This window comes from Tupaia chinensis, unplaced genomic scaffold (genome assembly GCF_000334495.1).
Source record: "Tupaia chinensis unplaced genomic scaffold, TupChi_1.0 Scaffold000159_1, whole genome shotgun sequence".
NCBI lineage: Eukaryota > Metazoa > Chordata > Mammalia > Scandentia > Tupaiidae > Tupaia > Tupaia belangeri.
Genome location: NW_006159630.1, coordinates 6,144,917 through 6,164,979, shown reverse-complemented (window position 1 = coordinate 6,164,979; position 20,063 = coordinate 6,144,917). Strand labels below are relative to the sequence as shown.

The following is a 20,063-nucleotide window of genomic DNA, read 5'->3' as shown; positions in this document are numbered from 1 at the left end:
TGCTATAGGGCACGTGCACTCGCCAGACAGACAGAGAGAGATATAGAGACAGAAAGCGAGAAATCACCCCCCAGGGGGGATGGCCCCGCCGCCATCCCTTCTCCTCCATTCTCCTCTCGGGATCTTGGGCACGCACACACACGTGCCTGGTGTGAGTTTAAGCCACCGGCTCCAGGACTCAAACCGCAGTTGACTATGTGGGGAGTCCAGCGACATAACCATTACACTAACTGCTGGTTCCACTCCCATGTGTTTTATAGTTCCCAGAAACCAGGTTAAAAAAAAAAAAAAAAGTGGAGTTGGCCAGCAGATGCCACAGTGGCTGAGATAGACTCCCACGTGGCCAACCACAGTTTGAGTCTTGGACCTGACGGCTTGCTCTCACTTGCCCTTTCTCTCTTTCTGTCTTTCTCTGGGTAAATTAAAAAATGATAATAAATTTAAATAATTCTTTTTTTAAATTTTTTTAATAAAAAAGAGTGGGTTAGCTCAGAGGTCTTGTGCTAAGGTGGCTAGACTCCATAAAGTTGACTGCGTAGTTTCAGTCCTGGGCCCGTCTGCTTGAGAAGCATATGAACATGTGCGCACGCCCAGCCCACCTTCTGAAGGAAGGGGGATTGTGCTGTGACCATGCCCCATGAGGGGTGCTTTTTTTTCTTTCCCTCTTCCTCTCCCTTTTCTCCCTGTCTCTGGCAAATGCGTGTACTGTCAAGCAAAAAAGAAAAATCGAAAGAGGCCCGGGCATGGTAGCGAGCACTAGACACTGCTGCTGGGCAGGGTGGGGCCACACGGGAGGTCCAGGCTCAGCCCCGCTCACCCTTAACGTTGAGGGTGGCAGTACATGCCTGTAGTCCCGGCCCCTCGATGGCTGAGGCAGGAAGATCACGTGAGACCCTCATCTGAAACAGTACCACGTGTACCACGCACAGCAAAAGAAGTAGTTCAGTTAACTTCAACAAACTGGGTCTTCGGGGAACATCTTGACATGCTTCTTTGTTGTTTGTTTTTTTAAGCGAGAAATTTTTTGCTACAGGACTTGCACACACCAGAGAGACAGAAAGTGAGAAATCATCCCCCAGGGAGGATGGTCACACCACAATCCCTTCTCCATTTTCTTCGGATTTTGGACACATTATACATACACACGCGCGCGCCTGGTGTGAGTTTCAAGCCTCCAGGTCTGGGACTTGAACCACAGTCAACTACGTGGGAATCCAGCAATGTAACCATCACACCATATGCTGTCCCTTTTGGGGGGAATTAAAAGTTCCACATGACGTGTTTTTCTGTGTAAAAAATATGTCACGACTTTTTCAGCCACCCAGTATTTTTTTTTTTTTTTGAAGAGGTTTTTGCTATAGGGCGCGTGCGCTCGCCAGACAGACAGAGAGAGACAGAGAGACAGAAAGCGAGAAATCACCCCCCAGGGGGGATAGTCACGCCGCAATCCCTTCTCCGTTCTCCTCTCGTGATCTTGGGCACGCACACACACGCGCCCGGCGTGAGTTTTAAGCCACCGGGTCCGGGACACGAACCGCGGTCAACTACATGGGAGTCCAGCGACATAGCCATTATGCTAACTGCTGGTCCCAATCACCCAGTATTTTTATTTAGCCAATATAAAATATTATTTCAAGGGACAGTGGATGACATGGTTAAGACACTGGACTCCCATGTGGCTGATCACTGGTTTGAGTCCCAGACCTGGTAGTTTGAAATCACACTGTGCACCTGTGCGTGTGTTCCCAGAATCTTGAGAAGCGAATGAAAGAGAAGGGATTGTGGCATGGCCGCTCCACCTCTGGTGAGTGCACGTGCCTTTTGACAAAAACCTTAAAACAGTTTACTTCAGGGACTAGCCGTTAGCGTAATGGCTATGTCGCTGGACTCCCATGTATTCGACCGCAGTTCAAGTCCCGGACCCGGTGGCTTAAGCTCACGCTGGGCATGTGTGCATGTGTGCCCAAGATCTTGAGAGGAGAATGGAGGAAAAGGGATTGCGGTGTGGCCATCCCCCCTGGGGGAGATTTCTCGCTTTCTGTCTCTCTGTCTTTCTGGCGAGTGCACACGCCCTATAGCAAAAACCTCTCAAAAAAAAAAAAGAAAAAAAAAGTTTAGTAAATCATTTTTTTTTTAATAATTATTTTCTTTAACTTTATTTACTTATTATTCATTTTAATTTGACTGGATAGGGGTAGAATGAGAGAAAGAAGGAAAGTGAGAAAGCGAGTCACAAGGTCCAGACTCGAACCATGGTTGGCTGTGTGGGAGTCCAGCGCCCTTAACCACCTTGCCACTTGCCAGCCCCTCAATAAATAATTTATATAAAAATTTATGAAGACGTTTTACTCTTTCCGTACCAAGTCCTTGGGATCCAGCATGCACTCTCACACCACCAGCATGTCTCAGCCCAGACTTGCCTGTTTTAAGTGCTCAGTGGCCACACATGCCTTGTGGCTGCCACACGGGACAGCACAGGACGGTTCCTCCCCGTCTCGGAGAGGGCGCTCCAGTTAACCTGTCAGCACCTGTCCCCACCCCATGCCACTGCTCTGGTTCTCCTGACCTCTCTCCAGGCTCAGGCCCTGTCTGAGATCAGAGGGAATGTAAACTGAGGACCTGGAGATGGTGCTCAGGGGTGGGCAGAGAACTGACGAATGAGTCTGGCTTTGGACCCCGCAGATCGAGGTCCAGGTCCCAGCTCTCCTGACGCTGGCTGGCACCTCGGTAGATGCCTTAACTCGGGGAGCCTGGGCTGTCTCGCCTGTGCAGTAGAGACCGTGTTGGGAGCTGCACCCCATCATCATGGGGCTCACAGTTCACGCAGAGGCCTGCTCAACACCGGCACACGGCAGGCCCAGGACAGTGCTCCTGGAGCAGCGATGGGAGCTGCCCCTCCGTGTGTAGGCTGCACCCAGAGCATTTTGGAGGGGCAGAACTGACTCAAGAGCCTGCTGTCCCTACCCGCATCTCTTGCAGAACCATCCCTGAGTGACGACCTACAGCCTTCTTCAGCTGTGTCCAGCCCTACCCAGCCGGGTCCTGTCCTGTACATGCCATCTGCTGCCGGAGACTCGGTGCCTGTGAGCCCCTCCAGCCCACATGCCCCTGACCTCAGTGCCGTACGTGCCTGTCCGGGGCGCAGGGGTGGGTGTGTGTCATGCCTGCCCCACAGCCAACACTCACCTCTCCTTTCCTAACCCTCTCAGCCTGTGCTTGCAGCAGAGGCCTGGTATTTGTCCTGGGCCATAGGGTTCTGCCCTTTTTACCCCAGGGTTTTTTACCCCAGGGTTCTTTATCAAAAGCTAATGGGGAGAGGCAGTCCCCAGAGCTCCAACTGATCAGCCTGGGTGGGCTTGGTTGAAGGGACAAAGCCTTCTGTCACTCTTCGTTCCCTCAAGTTCCTTCATGAGGTTCGGAGGGCTCCTGAGAGCCCATTGCTGCCCATTGGAGATGAAGTGAGCCCCTGGCTAAAGAGCCTGCTCGGAGGAGGGGCTGGAGGGTGGGCCACACACCTAGCTGCCTTGTGCCCACTGCCTGCCCCTCCTTCCTGCAGCTCCTCTGTAGAAATAGCAGCTTGGGCAGCCCATCCAATCTCTGTGGCTCCCCTCCGGGCTCCGTCAGGAAGCCCCCAAACCTTGAGGGCATTGTCTTCCCTGGGGAGTCTGGCCTGGCCCCTGGCAGCTATAAGAAGGCTCCCGGCTTCGAGAGGGAAGACCAGGTGGGAGCGGAATACCTGAAAAATTTCAAATGCCAGGTAAGCGATCGGGGAGAGCAAAGCCCTGCATGGTTGGCCATTGCCTGCGTGGAGTGAGAGCCTTGCAGGAGTGGGAGGGTGACTGGGAGCTGGGGCTCCCTGTCCTTAGCCTCTTCAGGGCTGAGCAGAGTGAGCAGTGTCTGGAGGCAGGAAGGCCAGAGAGGCTAAATGGCTTCCCCAATGAGGCAGAGCTAGTTCAGAGAAGGGCTGCAGGACCAGGTTCCTCAGTGGGCATGGAGAGAAACGTCTGGACTTTTCTGAGGCTGAGTCACCCAGGAGGGGAAGAGCAGCTCCCTGCTTAGGGTGGTGAAAGGAGTAGGGCGAGGCTGGGTGGGAGGGTGAGAATGGGAGTTGCATGGCGGGGCACGCGTCTGGGACCTCTCCCTCTCAGTGGGCTATAGCAGTTCGGGAGGCTCCTGGGCCCAGCACACCCAATCCCACATTCATCTGCTCCCTGGCTCTTCTCTCTCAGGCCAAATTAAAAGCCCACGCGCTAGAGCCGAGGAGTCAAGAGCAGCCTCTGCTTCAGCCCAAACAGGTACAGGGGTCTCATTCCTTTCTCGCCTCTGCCACCCATTGTGGGCAGGACAGCCCCAGAACCCAGCAGGCTTCAGGAAGTGGACAGCACTTTCCCTGCCAGCTGAGAGCAGGACTGAGGTGTAGTCCCAGCCCCAAGTCCAGAGGGTGGGTCAGGCCCTGGAGCCTCTCCCCTTCCAGACTGCTCTACCTCACCAGCCAGTCAGGTAGTTCTTGAGCACCTGCGTGTGCCTGAAGCTGTACTCACAGCCTCCTTTGTCTGTGGAACTCCAGGGTGAGTGGCCTGTGGCCTCTGAGCCCGCTTCTCCAGTGCCAGCTTCTCCACGGGTGTTGGATAGGGTGTGTGTCTGGGCCTGGGGCAGCCAGAGGAGAGCCAGGAAACTCTGGCCATGGCTTGCACCTGCAGGCCTCCCATTGCCTCTCCTCACTCTGTCGTTGCAGGACGTGCTGGGCATCCTCCCCGTGGGCAGCCCCTTGACCTCAAGCATCTCTTCTAGCATCACCTCCAGCCTGGCAGCCACTCCCCCTAGTCCTGCGGGCACCAGCAACGCCCCTGGCATGAATGCAAACGCTCTGCCCTTCTATCCCACCAGCGACACGGTAGAGTCAGTCATCGGTAATTGAGCCATTTCTGTTGACAAGCCTGGAACTGGGTCTGGGGTCAGAGACACCCAGATGTCTGCGTGAGACTCAGATCAGCATACTGGTTGCTCCAGACGCATGTTCTGTGGTTAGTCTGCGTGGGCATGCTGGGCCCTTTGACTCTGTCACTGGGTGTCCTGTGCAGTGCACACCTGCACAGCTGTTCTCGAGTTCTTGGCCAATTGAGAACAGTGCCCCTCGTCTTCAGCATTTACTTACGGGCGCCCACTTGGTGCCGGGTCCTGTGCAGGCCCTGGGGAGATGTGATAACCTGCTGTTCCTGCACTCTGGAGGGAAACTGTCCACCCGCCCAGTCCTGTTTGGCCGAGGGCAGGGACATTTGTCGGGCACTTACTACATCAAGCCGCCCACTCCTCACTAAGGGCCCAGCAACCCATACCCGCAGTACACTCGGGGGAGACACAACCTGTAATGCCAGGGATGAGACTGATTCCCCCTGAGGGTATCAAGCAGGGCTTCTAAGTGGGGAGACTTTGGGGCAGGTGGCAGGAGGGGTCACCGTGGGCATGTGCAGGCACAGGCTTGAGAGCACAGGGCTCAAGAGGCTTGAGCTTGAAGGTGCAGTGCGAGTAGGAGGTGATGTAGGAATGGTCGGGGGGCCTGGAGCTGAGGATGCATGGTGCAGGGAGGCCACATTTCCATCTTGCCATCCTAGAGTCAGCCTTGGACGATCTGGACCTGAACGAGTTTGGGGTGGCCGCCCTGGAGAAGACTTTTGATGACAGCACCATGCCTGCCCCAGGCAGCATCACAGTTGGTATGGAGCAGTGGGCGGGTGTGCGGGCCCTGCCCAGCCCAGGTCTCCTGCTCACGGTGGCCGTGCCTGGTCCTCACTTCCTGACCTCTCCTGCAGGCGGCAGTATGCTGCAGAGCTCCGCGCCCGTGAACATCCCAGGCTCCTTGGGCAGCTCTGCCTCTTTCCACTCAGCGTCCCCATCCCCTCCTGTCAGCCTCTCCTCACACTTCCTGCAGCAGCCCCAGGGCCACCTGAGCCAGTCAGAAAACACGTTTTTGGGAACCTCGGCATCACATGGATCTTTGGGTAAGAGAGGGCATGGCTCACTGAGGAGACCTGGGTGGGGACCTGGGCTTTTAGAAGATGTCTTTGGCCACTCTGTCCCCATCCTGTCACTCAGGTTAGAAGTAAGCTTTGGGCTGAAAGGCAGTCGGGTCCCTGCTCTATCACTCCTGTGCGTGACCCTGGGCAGGTGATTCAGCCTCCCTGCCGTAGTTCCCTCTGCTGTGAGGTGGTGGTGATCAGGTAAAACCCTGGGAGGAAAGCACCAGGCAGAGGGCCAGGTCAGGGAGAAGCAGTGGTCCCAGAGTCGCCAGGGCCCAGGTCTGGCCTGCCCTGCAGTGTGGTTCAGTTTTGCCCAGTCACTTACAGCGCCAAGTGGCTAGCTCACACCAACCAGGGTCACAAGAGGCCAAGAGAGAAGTTGGGAGGCCAGCAGATGGCCTAGTGGTTAAGGTGCTGACCATGGTTTGAATCCATGCCTAGCGGCTTGAAATGCATACCAGCACATGTGCGTGCATTCCCACCAGAAATCCCAAGGGAATGGAGAAAGGAATTGCAGTGTGGCCATCCCCCTTGGGGGCGATTTCTCACTTTCCCTCTCTGTGTCTTTCTGCCTCACCAGTGAGCACATGTGCTATATGGCAAAAAAATTAAAAATAAAAATAAAAACTTAAAAAAAAGAAAAGTTGGCACAGGCTCTCCCTAGGCTCAGGAGTCTTCCTGGTGGGCACAGACACGAGGGGCATCCAGACCTAGCCCAAGAGGCTGCTTGCCCAACACGGGAAGATACCCGACGGGGCTCTAGAGGACATGTGACGCTCTCATGTGGGAAGCCTGTCTGGAGACTTAGGGGCTCTGCCACCGCAGGCCGGGCGCGGTCTCGGTCAGGGCTGGTGGGGGTTCCCTGAGCTGGTGGGCATGAAGCGCCTTGCGCAGTGCTCCTTGTGGTCCCCGGCCCCTCCCAGCTTCTCGATCACCCGCAGCTGATGCTCTCACTCCCTCTCCCCTCAGCAGCTCTCCAGAGAGACCTGAAGTAACCCGGGGTGGGGGGTGCTGGGCTCCCTGGTCAGACTGCCAGACCCAGAGCCTTTGATGTTCTGATCACATTTGGGAGCTTACCTAATCTCATTGCAGAGTCCAGGCAGCACAATGATTTCTTAGCACCTTTCTGGGGCCGAAGAGGCTGTTCCCTGTACTGCGTTGCTGTGTCAGCTTCAGATTGGCAGCGTTACATTTTTCTGACTTGCCCCAATTCCAGGGGCATCTCTACTTACCCTAGTAGGGTAACAGCGGGCACCTAACCTAACCTAGACAGGTGGGGCAGCAGGCCCTCTGAGGAATCCACTTCTCCAAGAGTAGATGCCCGAGTGGGAAGGGGCGGGCAGAGCCTGCTGTGGGCTGGTCTCATGCAGGTGCAGGGATCCTAGCATCCCCCCGGGTCAGCAGGTGGGTGCGCTGCAGAGCTTCCGTGTGCACTGGTGCTCAGAGGACAGGCCGTCTGGAACGTCCTGGCGGGATTAGTGGGGAAGGGAACTAGAATAATTTGTGTAGGCAGAATGAGGCCAGAGATGGAAGCCAGGGGCTACCCAGAACAAGGAACGGGGTGCTGGGAGCAGTAAGCATCTGTTGCCTGAGTACACCGGGCAGTGGGCGCACGAGCGAGGCGAGCAGCTCGACTGGGAGAGCTGGCCTTCGCAGCCAAAAGTCCTGGCCGCATCTGGGCCCACTGCTGTTGGGTGGTTCTCAGTCTCATTGTCCCCCTCTTTGAAACAAGGCACATGGACTCGGGGCTCCCTGAGTTCTTCCTGCTCTACTCTGCCGTTGCAGGAGGCTCGAGCCTGTGTCTCTCTTCTTGTATCCCTTCCTGGGCTTCGCATTAGGGCGCAGGAAGGCTCCCCGGGCTCTTGCCCAAAGGTGACGTCCCCCACAGAGGTCCTCAGACAGTACCTCCTGGCCCCCTGTGAGGGAACTGATGGCATCCCCATTTTATAGGTGAAGATGCTGAGACTCAAGTGGCAGCTAGGCAAACTAGAGATTAAGGGAGCCAGCTCCCATGTGGCTGACTTTAGTTTGAATCCCTGTTCTAGTGCCCTGAAAAACATGCTGGATGGATATGCTTGCCCCAAACCCCCACAGGATGGAGAAAAGAGATTGCAGTGTCACCCCACTGGGGTGCTTTCTCCCTAATCTCTGTTCTTTCTCTCCAGCAAGTGCATGTGCCCTCTAGCAACTTTTAAGGAAAAAGTTAAGCAGCAGTTAATATTAGCAAGTGGTGCTAACATGTAGATCTGAGCCAGCCCATGGTACCCTCACAGTCTGCCCTCCTGTCCCTGCAGAAACCCCCAGCCTGGCATTGCTGGGGCCTTGCACACCCACCCAGAGGACAGCCAGCCCCGGGGAGTTTTCCAGGCAGGACTGGCAAGGGCCTGGGCCCCAAATCCTCCAGCTGATATTCCTCCCCTCCCTGGGGCAGGTCTGAACGGGATGAACAGCAGCATCTGGGAGCACTTTGCCTCTGGAAGCTTCTCCCCGGGCACTTCCCCTGCCTTCCTATCAGGGCCAGGGGCTGCTGAGCTGGCCCGGCTTCGGCAAGAGCTAGACGAAGCCAACGGCACCATCAAGCAGTGGGAGGAGTCCTGGAAGCAGGCTAAGCAGGTACTGGGCCCCACGCCCACCTGCCTCCCCATGCCAGATGGCTCCAGCCCAAGCCCACCCCATGCAGTGCGGGTAGGAGGGTGGGGGATAGGAGGCCCCAAAGGTCAGAGCAGAGACTACCCTCCCTGCACGGGAGGGTTGGCTTTGCCAGTCAGGACCCTGGGTGGTTGTTGCCACAGATCTAGGGCTCCTGGGTGTAGCCCAGTCTCAGGACCACCTGACCCTACAGGGCTTCAGGTATAGGATTGTAGATTGTGGGGTAGGCCTGCTATCCTGCCCCAGTTTCACTGCCCCTAGTGGGCAGGATGCCAGGTCTGCCTTTTGCCCCTTGCCATTGCCAGGCCCAGCCCCCTTCCCTGTCCACGGAGGGACCTTCTCCTGCAAGTCCTGAAGCCACCGCCAGCCTCTTTCCTGTGCCCTCCCCAGACAGCAGACCTAGCTTCCCAGCAGACCCGCATTCAGAGAGGCCATATAAGCTCTGCAGGGACCAGGGGCAGGGCATCGTGACGAGATGCCGCATGTTGCACCCACAGGCTTGTGATGCCTGGAAGAAGGAGGCGGAGGAGGCTGGTGAGCGGGCCAGTGCAGCCGGTGCCGAGTGTGAGCTGGCCCGGGAACAGAGGGACGCGCTGGAGGTGCAGGTGAAGAAGCTACAGGAGGAGCTAGAACGACTGCACGCGGGGCCTGAGCCCCAGGCCCTGCCTGCCTTCTCTGAGCTGGAGGCCCTGTCGCTCTCCACCCTCTGCTCCCTCCAGAAGCAGCTGCGGGCCCACCTGGAGCAAGTGGACAAGGTCAGCCAGGAGGTCAGGGATGTTGGTGGGATGTGCAATAACCCCGGTCTGCTGGGAGGGCTGAGGGAAGGCTGTGTTTTTGAGGGCGGCGCCAGCTGAGCGGCCCTGAGGTGCCTGGGCCTGAGCGGTGCCCTCTACTCCACATTCCATCCGGCTCAGGCCCAGGTCTGCCCATCTGCACTTCTGGATGCCCTGCTGGGCCTGGGGTGTCGGCACCATGGGGAGAGCATTCGTCTCATAGGCATCGGTGGCCAGGCCCCAGATGTGGCCCTGCCACCTTGGGCATGTCACAGTCCTTGCACCCATGGTCACTATAAAGTCAAAGGGGGCGAGAGGCCGAAGTCTGTGGGAGGAAGAGTGCAGGTGCACCTGGAGTGCTGTGCTTCGGTCTCCACCCCAGGGGCTGAGGCGAGGCTAGGCTGGCGGCGACCACACCCGTGACCACGATGTCACTTTTCCTGCAGGCCGTGTTCCACATGCAGTCGGTGAAATGCCTTAAGTGTCAGGAGCAGAACCGGGCGGTGCTGCCGTGCCAACACGCTGTGCTGTGTGAGCTGTGTGCCGAGGGCAGCGAGTGCCCCGTCTGCCAGCCTAGCCGGGCCCACGCTCTCCAGTCGTGACCCACAGGCCTGGCTCGGCCGGGCCCGTGTCTTCTCCCCTAGAAGTTTTTAAAGTATATATATATATGTGTGTGTGTATATATGTATGTATGTATGTATGTATATGATTATGTATACATCTGTGTGTGTGCGGGTATGTGTGGGCAGCCAGTGTGTGAAGTGTCTGTGTGTATCTGTATATAGACATAGACACACACTTTAAAACAGATTTACCAAGCACTTTGTAACAGAAGACTATTTTGCAGTCCTCCCCTGCCCATCCCCAACCCTTTTGCTGCAGACGAGTCCCCCCTTTTCCCACTGGCCTTTTGGCAGAGAATCCTTTTCTGTCTCTTTTTTATGTAGGAACTAACTCTTTTTAACTTCTTCCTGGGCCTGAGCAGGGGAGGGAGGGAAGCTGCAAGGGTCAGGGAGGAGAAAGGCCTTCAGGGCCGGACCCGCTCACCCCATGCCCCAGACCAGGGCAAGCGGCAGAGGCATGGAGGCCTCCCCTTCCCCAGGGCTGGCCCAGTCCCTGCAGGAAATGCCGTAGGAGGTGTGTGTGCTGGGGGTCTGAGGCGGCAGCCCCTAGGCTTACCAATGTGTGTTTAGTCCTCGGGACACAGCTGAGACTAGCAGGCTGGCATGTCAGGGCCAGCCTGGCTCCCCACACTTGGGCCCTTGAAGCCCCACAGGGGGCAAGGCCCAGTTTTGTCCCTCAGGTTCCTGAGGCCTGAGGTGCTCTCTCAGGCCTTTCCTCCTGGACTCCCCAGAGGGGCCTTCCTGGCCCCAGGGCCACTGGCCAGGCTGGCACTGCCCTCTGTGGCCCTCCAGCCGTCCCTTCCCTCTGGCATGCCCTCATGCAGCCCGTCCCCTCCCTCTGGCAGCTAGCAGGGCAATTGTGGGGAGGAGTGCGGACTGGGGACCGAGCGGGCATAGGCCCTGCCCTCCCTCCCGGAGGGGCTCTGTATGCATTCCTTGGTGCTCTCCGAGTGCAGCTGACGTCCGGCCCGCCTGGGCGGATGCCGTGTGCATGTGTGTGTGCCTGTCCACGTACTTGTGTCTTAGCTTCCGTTTTAAACATTGTCTGTACAGAAAGGCAGCGGGGGCGGGAGGGCAGGTGGGCGGAGGGCGGCAGTCCTGCTCCTAGCACTGGGTGAAAGGCAGGAGCGAGACTGCGAAGGGTCTGGCCCAGGCCCCCCTCGGGCTCAGCACGAAAGGGCTTTCAATGAATTAAGTGAAAAATTTCTCCTTTTTTACAAAAATGCAAAAATCAACAGAGCTCCAAACTTATTGGAAATAAAATATGAACTTGGAGTAGTAGCTTGTTGATGTGGGGGTGAGGGGTAGGGCCCCGAATGAAGGCCTGTGAACTATGGGGTGGGCCAGCTGCGCCCACACCTTTGTGCTGGACTGAGGACTTGGCAGACTCAGCTGTGGACACAGACACCCCTCCTGTGCCCATGACTCCTGCTCGGGGCTGTGACTGGCTTGCTTTTTCCAAAAGGCAGTAGGGTCCCTGACAGTTTCTCAGGGAACACACTCTTCCCCCTCAGGATGAGGTGCACAAAAACGAAGGCGTGGGGCCAGAGGAGACGGCCAGCCGCTGCCTGCTGCCTCATCCCACCTGCTGCAGGGGCGGGATCCAAGGCTTAGGAAGCAAGCCCTTGGCCGGGCTTGGGGAGTGGTGAGAAGACACCCTAGTGGTACCCTAGCTGTCCAGGCTCAGGTTCAGACCTGAAGGGGCCTTGGCAGTCAGCCCGTGTAACCACCTGCTGCTCCCCATCCTCTCTGTGGGCAGGGAGGTCAGGGGACTCAACCAGGGTCTCCCAGCTTGGGTGACAACCGGGCCTCGCTCCAGCTCCGTGCACGGGAGCCACCTCCTCCAGGGGAGGCTGGGGCCCTACTCCTCCAAGCACTGGGAGGCCCTGCTTGTAGAGCACTCCAGAGTGAAGGCTCCTGGCCCAGGCAGCAGACACAGATGAGTGGTAAAGCGCTTAGTTCCAATCCTGCAGCCGGGACACTAGCCAGGCCCTCCTGGCTCCCCGGAGGGGAGCTTTACAACCTTGCTGCTTGTAAAAAGCCTGAGGAGGGGGGTGGTGGCTCCAGGTCTCCTGAGGGCTAGGAAGGAGTCTGGTTGTAACCTGGGCCCCCCTGGAGACCAGCAGCAGATCTCCTAAACAGACAGTGGGTTGTTGCTTTATTTATTTTCACTGAAGTCCTTAGGTGGCAGATGCTGCCCTCGGGAGGTGACATTTGCACACAGGCGGTCCCTTCTGCTTCGGTCCCTCCATGCCAGCCTCACTGCCCCCAGCTCGAACCCCTCCAGAGCCAGCAGTGTGCTTGTTTATGTGGGGGTGAGGAGGTGGGGCCCTCAGCGAGGGCCTTTGACCAATGGGGTGGGCCAAGATCCCCACCTTAGCCGTGGGAACAGCCCACACCTGAGTGGTGAGGCAGCTGGGGAAGCCTAGAGGCTCCCTGGGAGAGGACCTGGGCCCCCTGTAGTCAAGGTCACTGCCTCCTTCCCAGCACAGCGTGTGGCCTTATCTCTGACAGGTCCCCTCTACTAGGTCCAGTGAGCCTGGCCCCCATGCAGTGTCTGTGGCTGGAACAGACGTGGAGACAGATGGCCCCAGGCCCTGCCCCACCAGAGAGCTTTTCCTAGGGGGGGACAGGCAGGAGCCCCTCCCACTGGTGCTGGCATGTGGTGGAGGAGGAGGCCAGACCTCAAGGGAGGAGGGAGTATAGATACTGCTGGCGGTACCCTGTCACGTGAGCCTGCCCTGGCTCCCCGAGTGTTAGGCCAAAGAAAAGCCCCTTCGGGTCCCCACTGCTACCGCCCCAGTCGTGGGGCATGCAGGGAGGCCTGCCTGGCTCGCTGCCGCCTCAGCCGCACAAAAACCTGGGCCTCGCGGTCACCCTTACGGCCCTCCAGCAGCTGCAGGATCGGATCCCCTGTGGAGAAAGTGGTTGGGGGTCAGAGGGGTTGGCACTGCTTCATCCCGCCACCAGCCTGGAGGGACTCCCCTGGCCAGCTTGTCCCAGCCGTGCTTGCGGACGGGGCAGGCAGACCAGGCAGGAAGCGTGCGGTTGCCGCCCGCACCCTCTGACCCGACTGCCGCTGAGCTAAGGAGCCACATCATGCCTCAGCCTCCTCACCCGCTTGATCGTAGCGCCTGCCTCGTTGGCCGGTGTGCGCACACAGCACTTACACCAGCACGTGGGTGCACGGACGTGCAGACTCCTGGTGCCAAGACTGGCAGGCTTTGCAGGGATGTGCCCCTGCTCCGAGATTCAGGCCCCCGCCCAGGTGAACCTCTTAGTGCCAGCCCCCTGCCAGGGAGTGTCACTGACACATCGCCCCATGTACACTTCACTGGGCTCGATTAGACCAGGAGATCTGGCCCAGCGGGCATCCTCACACGGGCTCCCACCTTTCACAGACACAGACTTCACCTCTGGGACCCTGGCCTACCATTGGGTGCAGGGTATGTGAGGGGCAGGCGGGTCTGCGGCACCTCCCCAGGCTCCTCAGAGCCAGTCATGCCAGGCACCGTGTGCAGCGGTAGGAAGGCCTCCCCCTCCAGGTCGTCGGCCCCTAGCGTGTCGTGGTCCAGTACGGTGAGCAGGAGGCACGCCCCGTCTTTCTGGCACGGCTCAGCAGGCACCAGGCTGGTAGGGACACAGGAGCTCAGCTGTGTGTCCCCAGCAGGGCTCCCCGCCCCAGCCCCAGTACATGACCCCCGTGCTGAGGACAGGCCAGGGCAGTGGGATTTGGATTACAAAAGTCAGTTCTCAGCCTGGCACGTCTAGGCTGGGGGGCAGGACTGACACTTCAGGGGGTCCTGTGTCCCCAGGCCTACCTGTCCTGGGGAAGGAGAGCAGGTGCCTGAGGACCCTTCCCTGGGAGCCTCTGAGGTCAGCATGTGGAAGCCCACTCCTCCCCGGGGGAAGTCCCAGCGTGCTCGTCTCGGGAGTCTCTTGGCCCCAGTCAGGAGTGGGCCTGCGGGGTGTCCAGCTGGGAGATGCGTGGGGACCCACTCACAACTCAAAGGTCTCATCAAACAGTGGGTGAAGGTCCTTCTTGTGCTTCTGGCTCTCCCGGGGGGCCAGCTCAGGGAACTCATACCTGGGCTCCAGGGTCAGCTGGACAAAGGGGTCACTGGAGCCTGGAAGGGGCCCAGCAGAGGGGACACTGGCTGAGGGACACCCAGCCTCCCAAACCCCGGCTCCCTGCCCCCTGCAGAGGAAACACCCAGAACCTGAAGGCCGCTGAGTCCGGGAGGGTGTGGGCGCGGGGCAGGCGGCCTTCCCTCACCGTTGGAGTCCAGGGGCAGCAGGCTGGAGGCGCTGAGCAGCTCCACGCGCAGCTTCTGCTCAGAGGTGCGGTAGGAGGCCTTGATGGTGACAGCCCCCAGCTGCTCAGAGGTGGTTTCCGCCTGGGGAGCATGGCAGGGTCTGCTGGAATCAAGGTCAGGCTCCAGGGCCCACAGTGGGAGCCGGGGGCGGGGCGGGGAGGCCTCACCTGCTGCTGGATGCGGCTGCAGAAGTACTTCCGGATGAGTTCGTGGGTGGAGGCAGCCTGTAGCTCCAGGACCCCCTGCAGAGCCTGTGAACAGCACATCCAGGGGCCACCTGAACTCTCATGTCTGACCACAGTCCAGTCCTGCCCTCCTGAAGCTCCCAGCCAAGAGGTGAGCCATCAGTTTGCAATAGAAAGTACTAGGGCTGGGGGGGCCCAGGTGTAGTCCCACCAGCCTAGGGCCCCGCCCCTGGTTTAATGCTCTATCACTGTCTTACAGTTGGGAATGTGTGTGTGTATATATGTATTTACATATAAATTGTCAGAGGCCATGAGCCCTCTCCAGAGAGAGGGAGAGAGGCAGAAGGCACCCTCAGCAGGGTGTGGTCACACTGCAAACTTTTCTCCATTTCTTGGGATTTTGGACACACAAGCCCATGTGCCTGGCATGTTTTTCAAGCCTCCAGAGCCCAGATTCAAACTGCAGTTGGCCATGTGGAATCTGTCTCCATTAACCACTAAGCCACAGGGCCGGCTGGCCCCGAGGTACTTTTTTTTTTTTTTTTTGAGAGATTTTCGCTATAGGGCACGTGCGCTCGCCAGACAGAGACATAGAGACAGAAAGCGAGAAATCACCCCCCAGGGGGGATGGTCACGCCACAATCCCTTCTCCTCTCGGGATCTTGGGCATGCACGCACACGTGCCCGGCATGAGTTTTAAGCCACCGGGTCCAGGACGCGAACTGCGGTCGACTACGTGGGAGTCCCGCGACATAGCCATTACGCTAACTGCTGGTTCCCAACCCCAAGGTCCTTTTGAGTAAGATGCCCACTTTTTCTTTTGCGCTAGACCCCATACATTAATACATTATGCAGTGAGTTCTGGAGGCAGGCGGGTGCATGAGGGCAGGCTTCTTCCCTACCTGGAAGGTGGCTGTGTGCAGGGACTCAGGCGGCAGGCCACAGCCCTCAGCATGGAAGCAGATCTCCAGGTTCTGGGGAGACACCAGGGGTGAGTCCTGGCACCCTCCCAGTGTGGGGGTGGGGTGGGGTGGGGCTGGCTGGCGCTGTGATTACCTGCAGAGCGATCTTCAGCCTGCGTGAGGCCAGGGACGAGGTGCGCTGGGCGGCGGCTGCCTCCTCCAATACCATGAGCGTGTGAGTCCACAGCAGGGTGAGCAGGCTGGGAGGAGCAGAGTGGTACAGGCACAGTGGGGAGCAAGGACGGTCTTGAAAGGGAGATCTCTGGGACCCAGAGTCCAGCTCCCACACCCACCCTCCACCAACACCTGCCCCACAGGTGAGGCTGGGGCCAGGGCTGGCAGCCAGGAAGGAGGACAGGCAGGGACAGAGGGGGTTAGTCCTATCCGACATGTGTCTCGGCCTCAGCGAAAAATCCCCCTCAGCAGGGCCCCCTGGCACGCAGGGCCCAGTGACAACTTCATGCCTCAGGACTGAGTAGCCAGAATGAATAGATCTTAACACAGAGCATAGACAAGCACCTTGTGGGGAGACTGCAACAGACCAAGACACAGCCCTGAAAAGGATGTCAAATAGGGGCCGGCAGGTGGCATGGTGGTTAAGGACACTGGACTCCCACACAGCCGACTGTGGTTTGAGTCCTGGACCTGGCAGCTTGCTTTCTCACTTTCTCTCTCTAGTCAAATTTAAATAAATAAATAAATAACATAATTATTAAACAAAAAAAAGAATGCTGGGGCCAGCGGATGGTGTAGCAGGTTTGTTGCTGGACTTTCACATAGCCAACTGCAGTTCGAGTCCCGGACCCAGTGACTTGAAACACAGGGCATGTGTGCGTGTGCGTGCGTGCCCAAGATCCCAGGAAGAGAATGGAGGACAAGGGATTGTGGTGTGGCCATCCCCCCGGAGGGTGATTTCTCATTTTCTATTTTTCTCTCTCTCTCCAGCAAGCACATGCACCCTATAGCAAAAATATCTCTCAAAAAAACAAATTTCTTTCAAAAAAACAGAAATTAACTGCTTTCTGTTGTGTTTTTATCATAGGGCACATGTGCTCACTGGAGACAGACAGAGAGCAGGAACATGAGAAGTCTTCCCCCGGGGAGATGGCCACGCCACAGTCCCTTCTCCATTCTTTTGGAATTTTGGGCACGCATATATATGCACCCAGAGTGATTTTCAATCCGCCATATTCAGGACTTGAACTGCTATCAACCATGTGGAAGTCTAGTGCCTTAACCACCACACTACCTGCTGGCCCCACATCCACCAATCTTTTTTTTTTTTTTTTCCACCAATCTTCTTTAAAAAAAAAAAAAAAGATTTTTGCTATTAGGCATGCGTGGTCACCAGAGAGAGAGAGGGAGGTAAAAAGTGAGAAATCACACACACACACACACACACACACACACACACACACCCAGAGGGATGACCATGCCATAACCCTTCTCCATTGTCCTCTCAAGTTTTGGGGCATGCATGCACACCTGTCTGGCATGACTTTCTAAGCCACTGAGTCTGGGACTTGAACCTCAATTGGCCACAAGAGAATCCAGCAACTTAACCATGACTCCATCTGCTGGTCTCATTTTTTTGTTTAAGCCGCCAGGTCCAGGACTTGAATCTTATTTTGCCATCTGCTGGCCAGCCCTTTTTTTTTTTTTTTTTAAGAGAATTTTGCTATAGGGTACATGAGTTCACCAGAGAGACAGAGAGACCCATGTAAGTAGCTGTTGTACACCGGGCAGTGTTTTAAAGGCTTTGAGACAGCACTGAGCAAATCTCCTGTCTTAGTGGAGATAAATTCTGGCTTATGTGGAAAAAAATAATGATGCCAAACAAGTATCATAATATGGGACCACAGATGGCATAATGGACTCCCATGTAGTTGACCACAGTTCAAGTCCTGGACCCGACGGCTTAGAACTCATGCTGGGTGCGTGTGCATGCATGCCCAAAATCCCAAAAGGAGAATGGAGGAGAAGGGGGACCAGCAGTTACCGTAATGGCTACATAGCTCGACTACCACGTAGGCCAACCAATGGCTACATCGCTGGACTCCCATGTAGTCAACCACAGTTCAAGTCCCGGACCCGGTGGCTTCAACACACGCCGGGCATGTATGCATGCACACCCAAGGTCCCAAGAGGAGAATGGAGGAGAAGGGATTGCGGCATGGCCATCCCCCCTGGGGGGTGATTTCTCGCTTTCTGTCTCTGTCTCTCTCTGGCTTCCTGGTGAGCACAAAAACCTCTCCAAAAAAAAATAAAAGCATAATAATATGGCCTAGGAAATAAAGATCGGGCTCACATGGGCCCTGAGGTACCAACGAGCAGGACTTTTGGAGGGGAGAAGCCGGGTCCTGCTGCCCCAGGGCCTGGATTCCACGTGGAAGCAGATCGTCCCTGACATGTCGCTGAGGTCACCTGCTTTGTGCGGAGCTGTGTGCACTCAGCAAGTCATGTGACCCACCAACTCCTTAGTAAGCCCAGAGCTGTCTACACCTGCCCTGAACAGCTGAGTAACTGCTCGAGGCCACCAGGGGGCAGTAAAGCTGGCCGCAGAACCAGGTGGCCCCAGGTCCTGTGCTCTCCGTCTTCACTCCCTGCTGCCGCAGTCCTCGGTCCCTGCTTTAGGAAACCCCTTACAAGGGGCCAGCCAGTGGCATGGGTGGCGTGGCCGCGTCCCACATGGCCAACGGTACAGTTTGAGTCCCAGACCTGTGACTTGAAAACATGCCAGGCACGGGTGTGTGAGGGGAAGGCGGGGGAAGGGAGTGCCACGTGGCCATGCCCCAGGGGGTGATTTCTCTCCCTCTCTTCAGAGAGCACATGTGCCCTATGGCAAAACTTAAACCAAAAAAAAGGGAGAGAGATTGTGACTAAAAGTTCCCCCGGATCAAAGGCAAGGGCCATTGCTGTGAGCTTGGGACAGCAGAGCAGTTAGGGAGACCCTGAGCACAGGCCCAGAGAACCAATGCTCACAGCTGGGCCGTGAGAACCAGGCAGGCTTGTGCAGCAGCAGTGAGTTCCCGCCCCAGGGAGCGAGGCCCCAGGGAGCGAGGCCCGCGGAGGCTGGCTGTACCCTCTCAGGGAGGTCACCAAAGGTTTCTCTCACACATGCACTCCCGAAGACTGGATGCTGAGGCCCAGGAAGGGGGTGAGTGGGAGGAGAGTGGAGGCGACGGGGTGCACTGGGCAGGGGCGGCTGCAGACCTGCTGAAGTTCTCCTGCACCAAGTTGGTGTTCATGTAGCAAAGCTCCACCTCCAGGAACTTCATCAGGGGCAGAATGGCCTGGGGAGAGCAGGGAAGCGCCTCTAGCTCTGGCCATTTTTGTGCCCTCCCCCATTCCCTTGTCCTGAGCCCATAGGAAACAGGGCAGGGGCACTTGTGTGCAGGGTCTGTGATGTCTGCCAGGCCTGGCCCCTGCCCGCCTCCCTGCCATCCTCTCCCTGTTGCTCAGTCTGCTCTGGCCACACTCGTCCTGCCTCAGGACCTTTGCTCCTGCCGTTCCCTCTGCCTGGAACACTTTTCCCCTAGAAATCCTCATGGTTCCTTCTTCCTTTGCCTCCTGTAATTTTCCTCTTTAGCACAGCGTTATCTGGCACGCTGTGTGAGCTGCGTCTCACATCTGTTTACAGCCCTGGCTGTAACTCCTGGAGTTCTGTCTACACACACTCATTCGGCTCCTCCACCTCCCCTGCTGGAACACAAGTCCTAGGAAAGCAGGGATTGTGTTCGTGGTTGGCTGATCTATCCCACTACTTAGGCCAGTACCCGGGGTAAAATAAACGCTGAATAAAATGTCCGGGAGTTAATAACTAGCCTTCCCCGAGACCACTGAAGAGTTGCGTCACCATCCCACTCACACACGCAGACACTGAGGTCCCTGGCTTGTGTAACAGGACAGTGAAGCCAGCGGGCAGCTCAGAGGGGTGCCAATGCAGGCCTGCTTGGGCAACGAAGCTCCAGCTGGGGCCAACAGATGGCGTAATGGTTACGTCACTGGACTCCCACGTAACTGACCGAGGTTCAAGTCCCGGACTCGGCAACTTAAAATGTACGCATGCATGCCCAAAATGCCAAAAGGAGAATGGAGAAGGGATTGTGGTGTGGCCATTCCCCCCTCCCTGAGAGTGATTTCTCATTTTCTGTCTCTAAGCAAATGGACACGTCATTCAGCAAAAATCTCAAAAAAAAAAAAAAGAAAAGAAAAGAAAAAAGAGAAAACAAACCCCCATTCTCCCCGACTGGGGCCCCTATCCAAACAGCAGTGCTGGGAGAGCCCGTGGGGTGACCGGCTCCGCTCCTAGAGGAAACAGGTCCCAGGAGAGAACACGGCTGCCCAAGTCGGGCGGACTGACTTACCCTGCCCCTGCCCCTGCCCCTGCCCACCCATCCCCTTCACGACCTTAGACCCATGGAGCAGGCAGGGTCGGCGAGCAGGGCACTCACATCCTCGGGCAGGACAGACTCCCTGAGGCTCACGAGTTTCTGGATGTGCTTGGCGATGCCCCCCTCCAGCTGGGGCACCAGGAA

At 57.2% G+C, this 20,063-nt stretch overlaps 2 protein-coding genes across 4 annotated transcripts in view; one reads left to right on the top strand and one right to left on the bottom strand.

The window, feature by feature from the left end:
• Positions 1-10,190, top strand: part of UNK (unk zinc finger) — a 34,629-nt gene extending 24,439 nt beyond the window's left edge. For 2 of the 3 annotated variants that reach the window (XM_027770783.1, XM_027770785.1), the window contains exons 9-17: positions 2,980-3,122; positions 3,557-3,757; positions 4,230-4,295; positions 4,736-4,910; positions 5,613-5,714; positions 5,811-5,999; positions 8,449-8,630; positions 9,164-9,421; positions 9,886-10,190. In XM_027770783.1, the coding sequence (XP_027626584.1) occupies positions 2,980-3,122; positions 3,557-3,757; positions 4,230-4,295; positions 4,736-4,910; positions 5,613-5,714; positions 5,811-5,999; positions 8,449-8,630; positions 9,164-9,421; positions 9,886-10,041 (1,472 nt within the window). In that variant the 3' untranslated portion in view covers positions 10,042-10,190. The remainder of the gene's footprint in view (positions 1-2,979; positions 3,123-3,556; positions 3,758-4,229; positions 4,296-4,735; positions 4,911-5,612; positions 5,715-5,810; positions 6,000-8,448; positions 8,631-9,163; positions 9,422-9,885) is intronic. The other variant, XM_027770784.1, reaches the window with a different exon arrangement.
• A 149-nt stretch (positions 10,191-10,339) lies between these two features.
• The window catches only part of UNC13D (unc-13 homolog D), a 22,980-nt gene continuing 13,256 nt past the window's right edge, over positions 10,340-20,063 (bottom strand). Inside the window, 8 exon segments of the mRNA XM_027770782.1 lie at positions 10,340-12,975; positions 13,496-13,692; positions 14,066-14,189; positions 14,339-14,459; positions 14,546-14,629; positions 15,466-15,537; positions 15,620-15,725; positions 18,739-18,818. Coding sequence (XP_027626583.1) covers positions 12,854-12,975; positions 13,496-13,692; positions 14,066-14,189; positions 14,339-14,459; positions 14,546-14,629; positions 15,466-15,537; positions 15,620-15,725; positions 18,739-18,818 — 906 coding nt within the window. The 3' untranslated portion in view covers positions 10,340-12,853.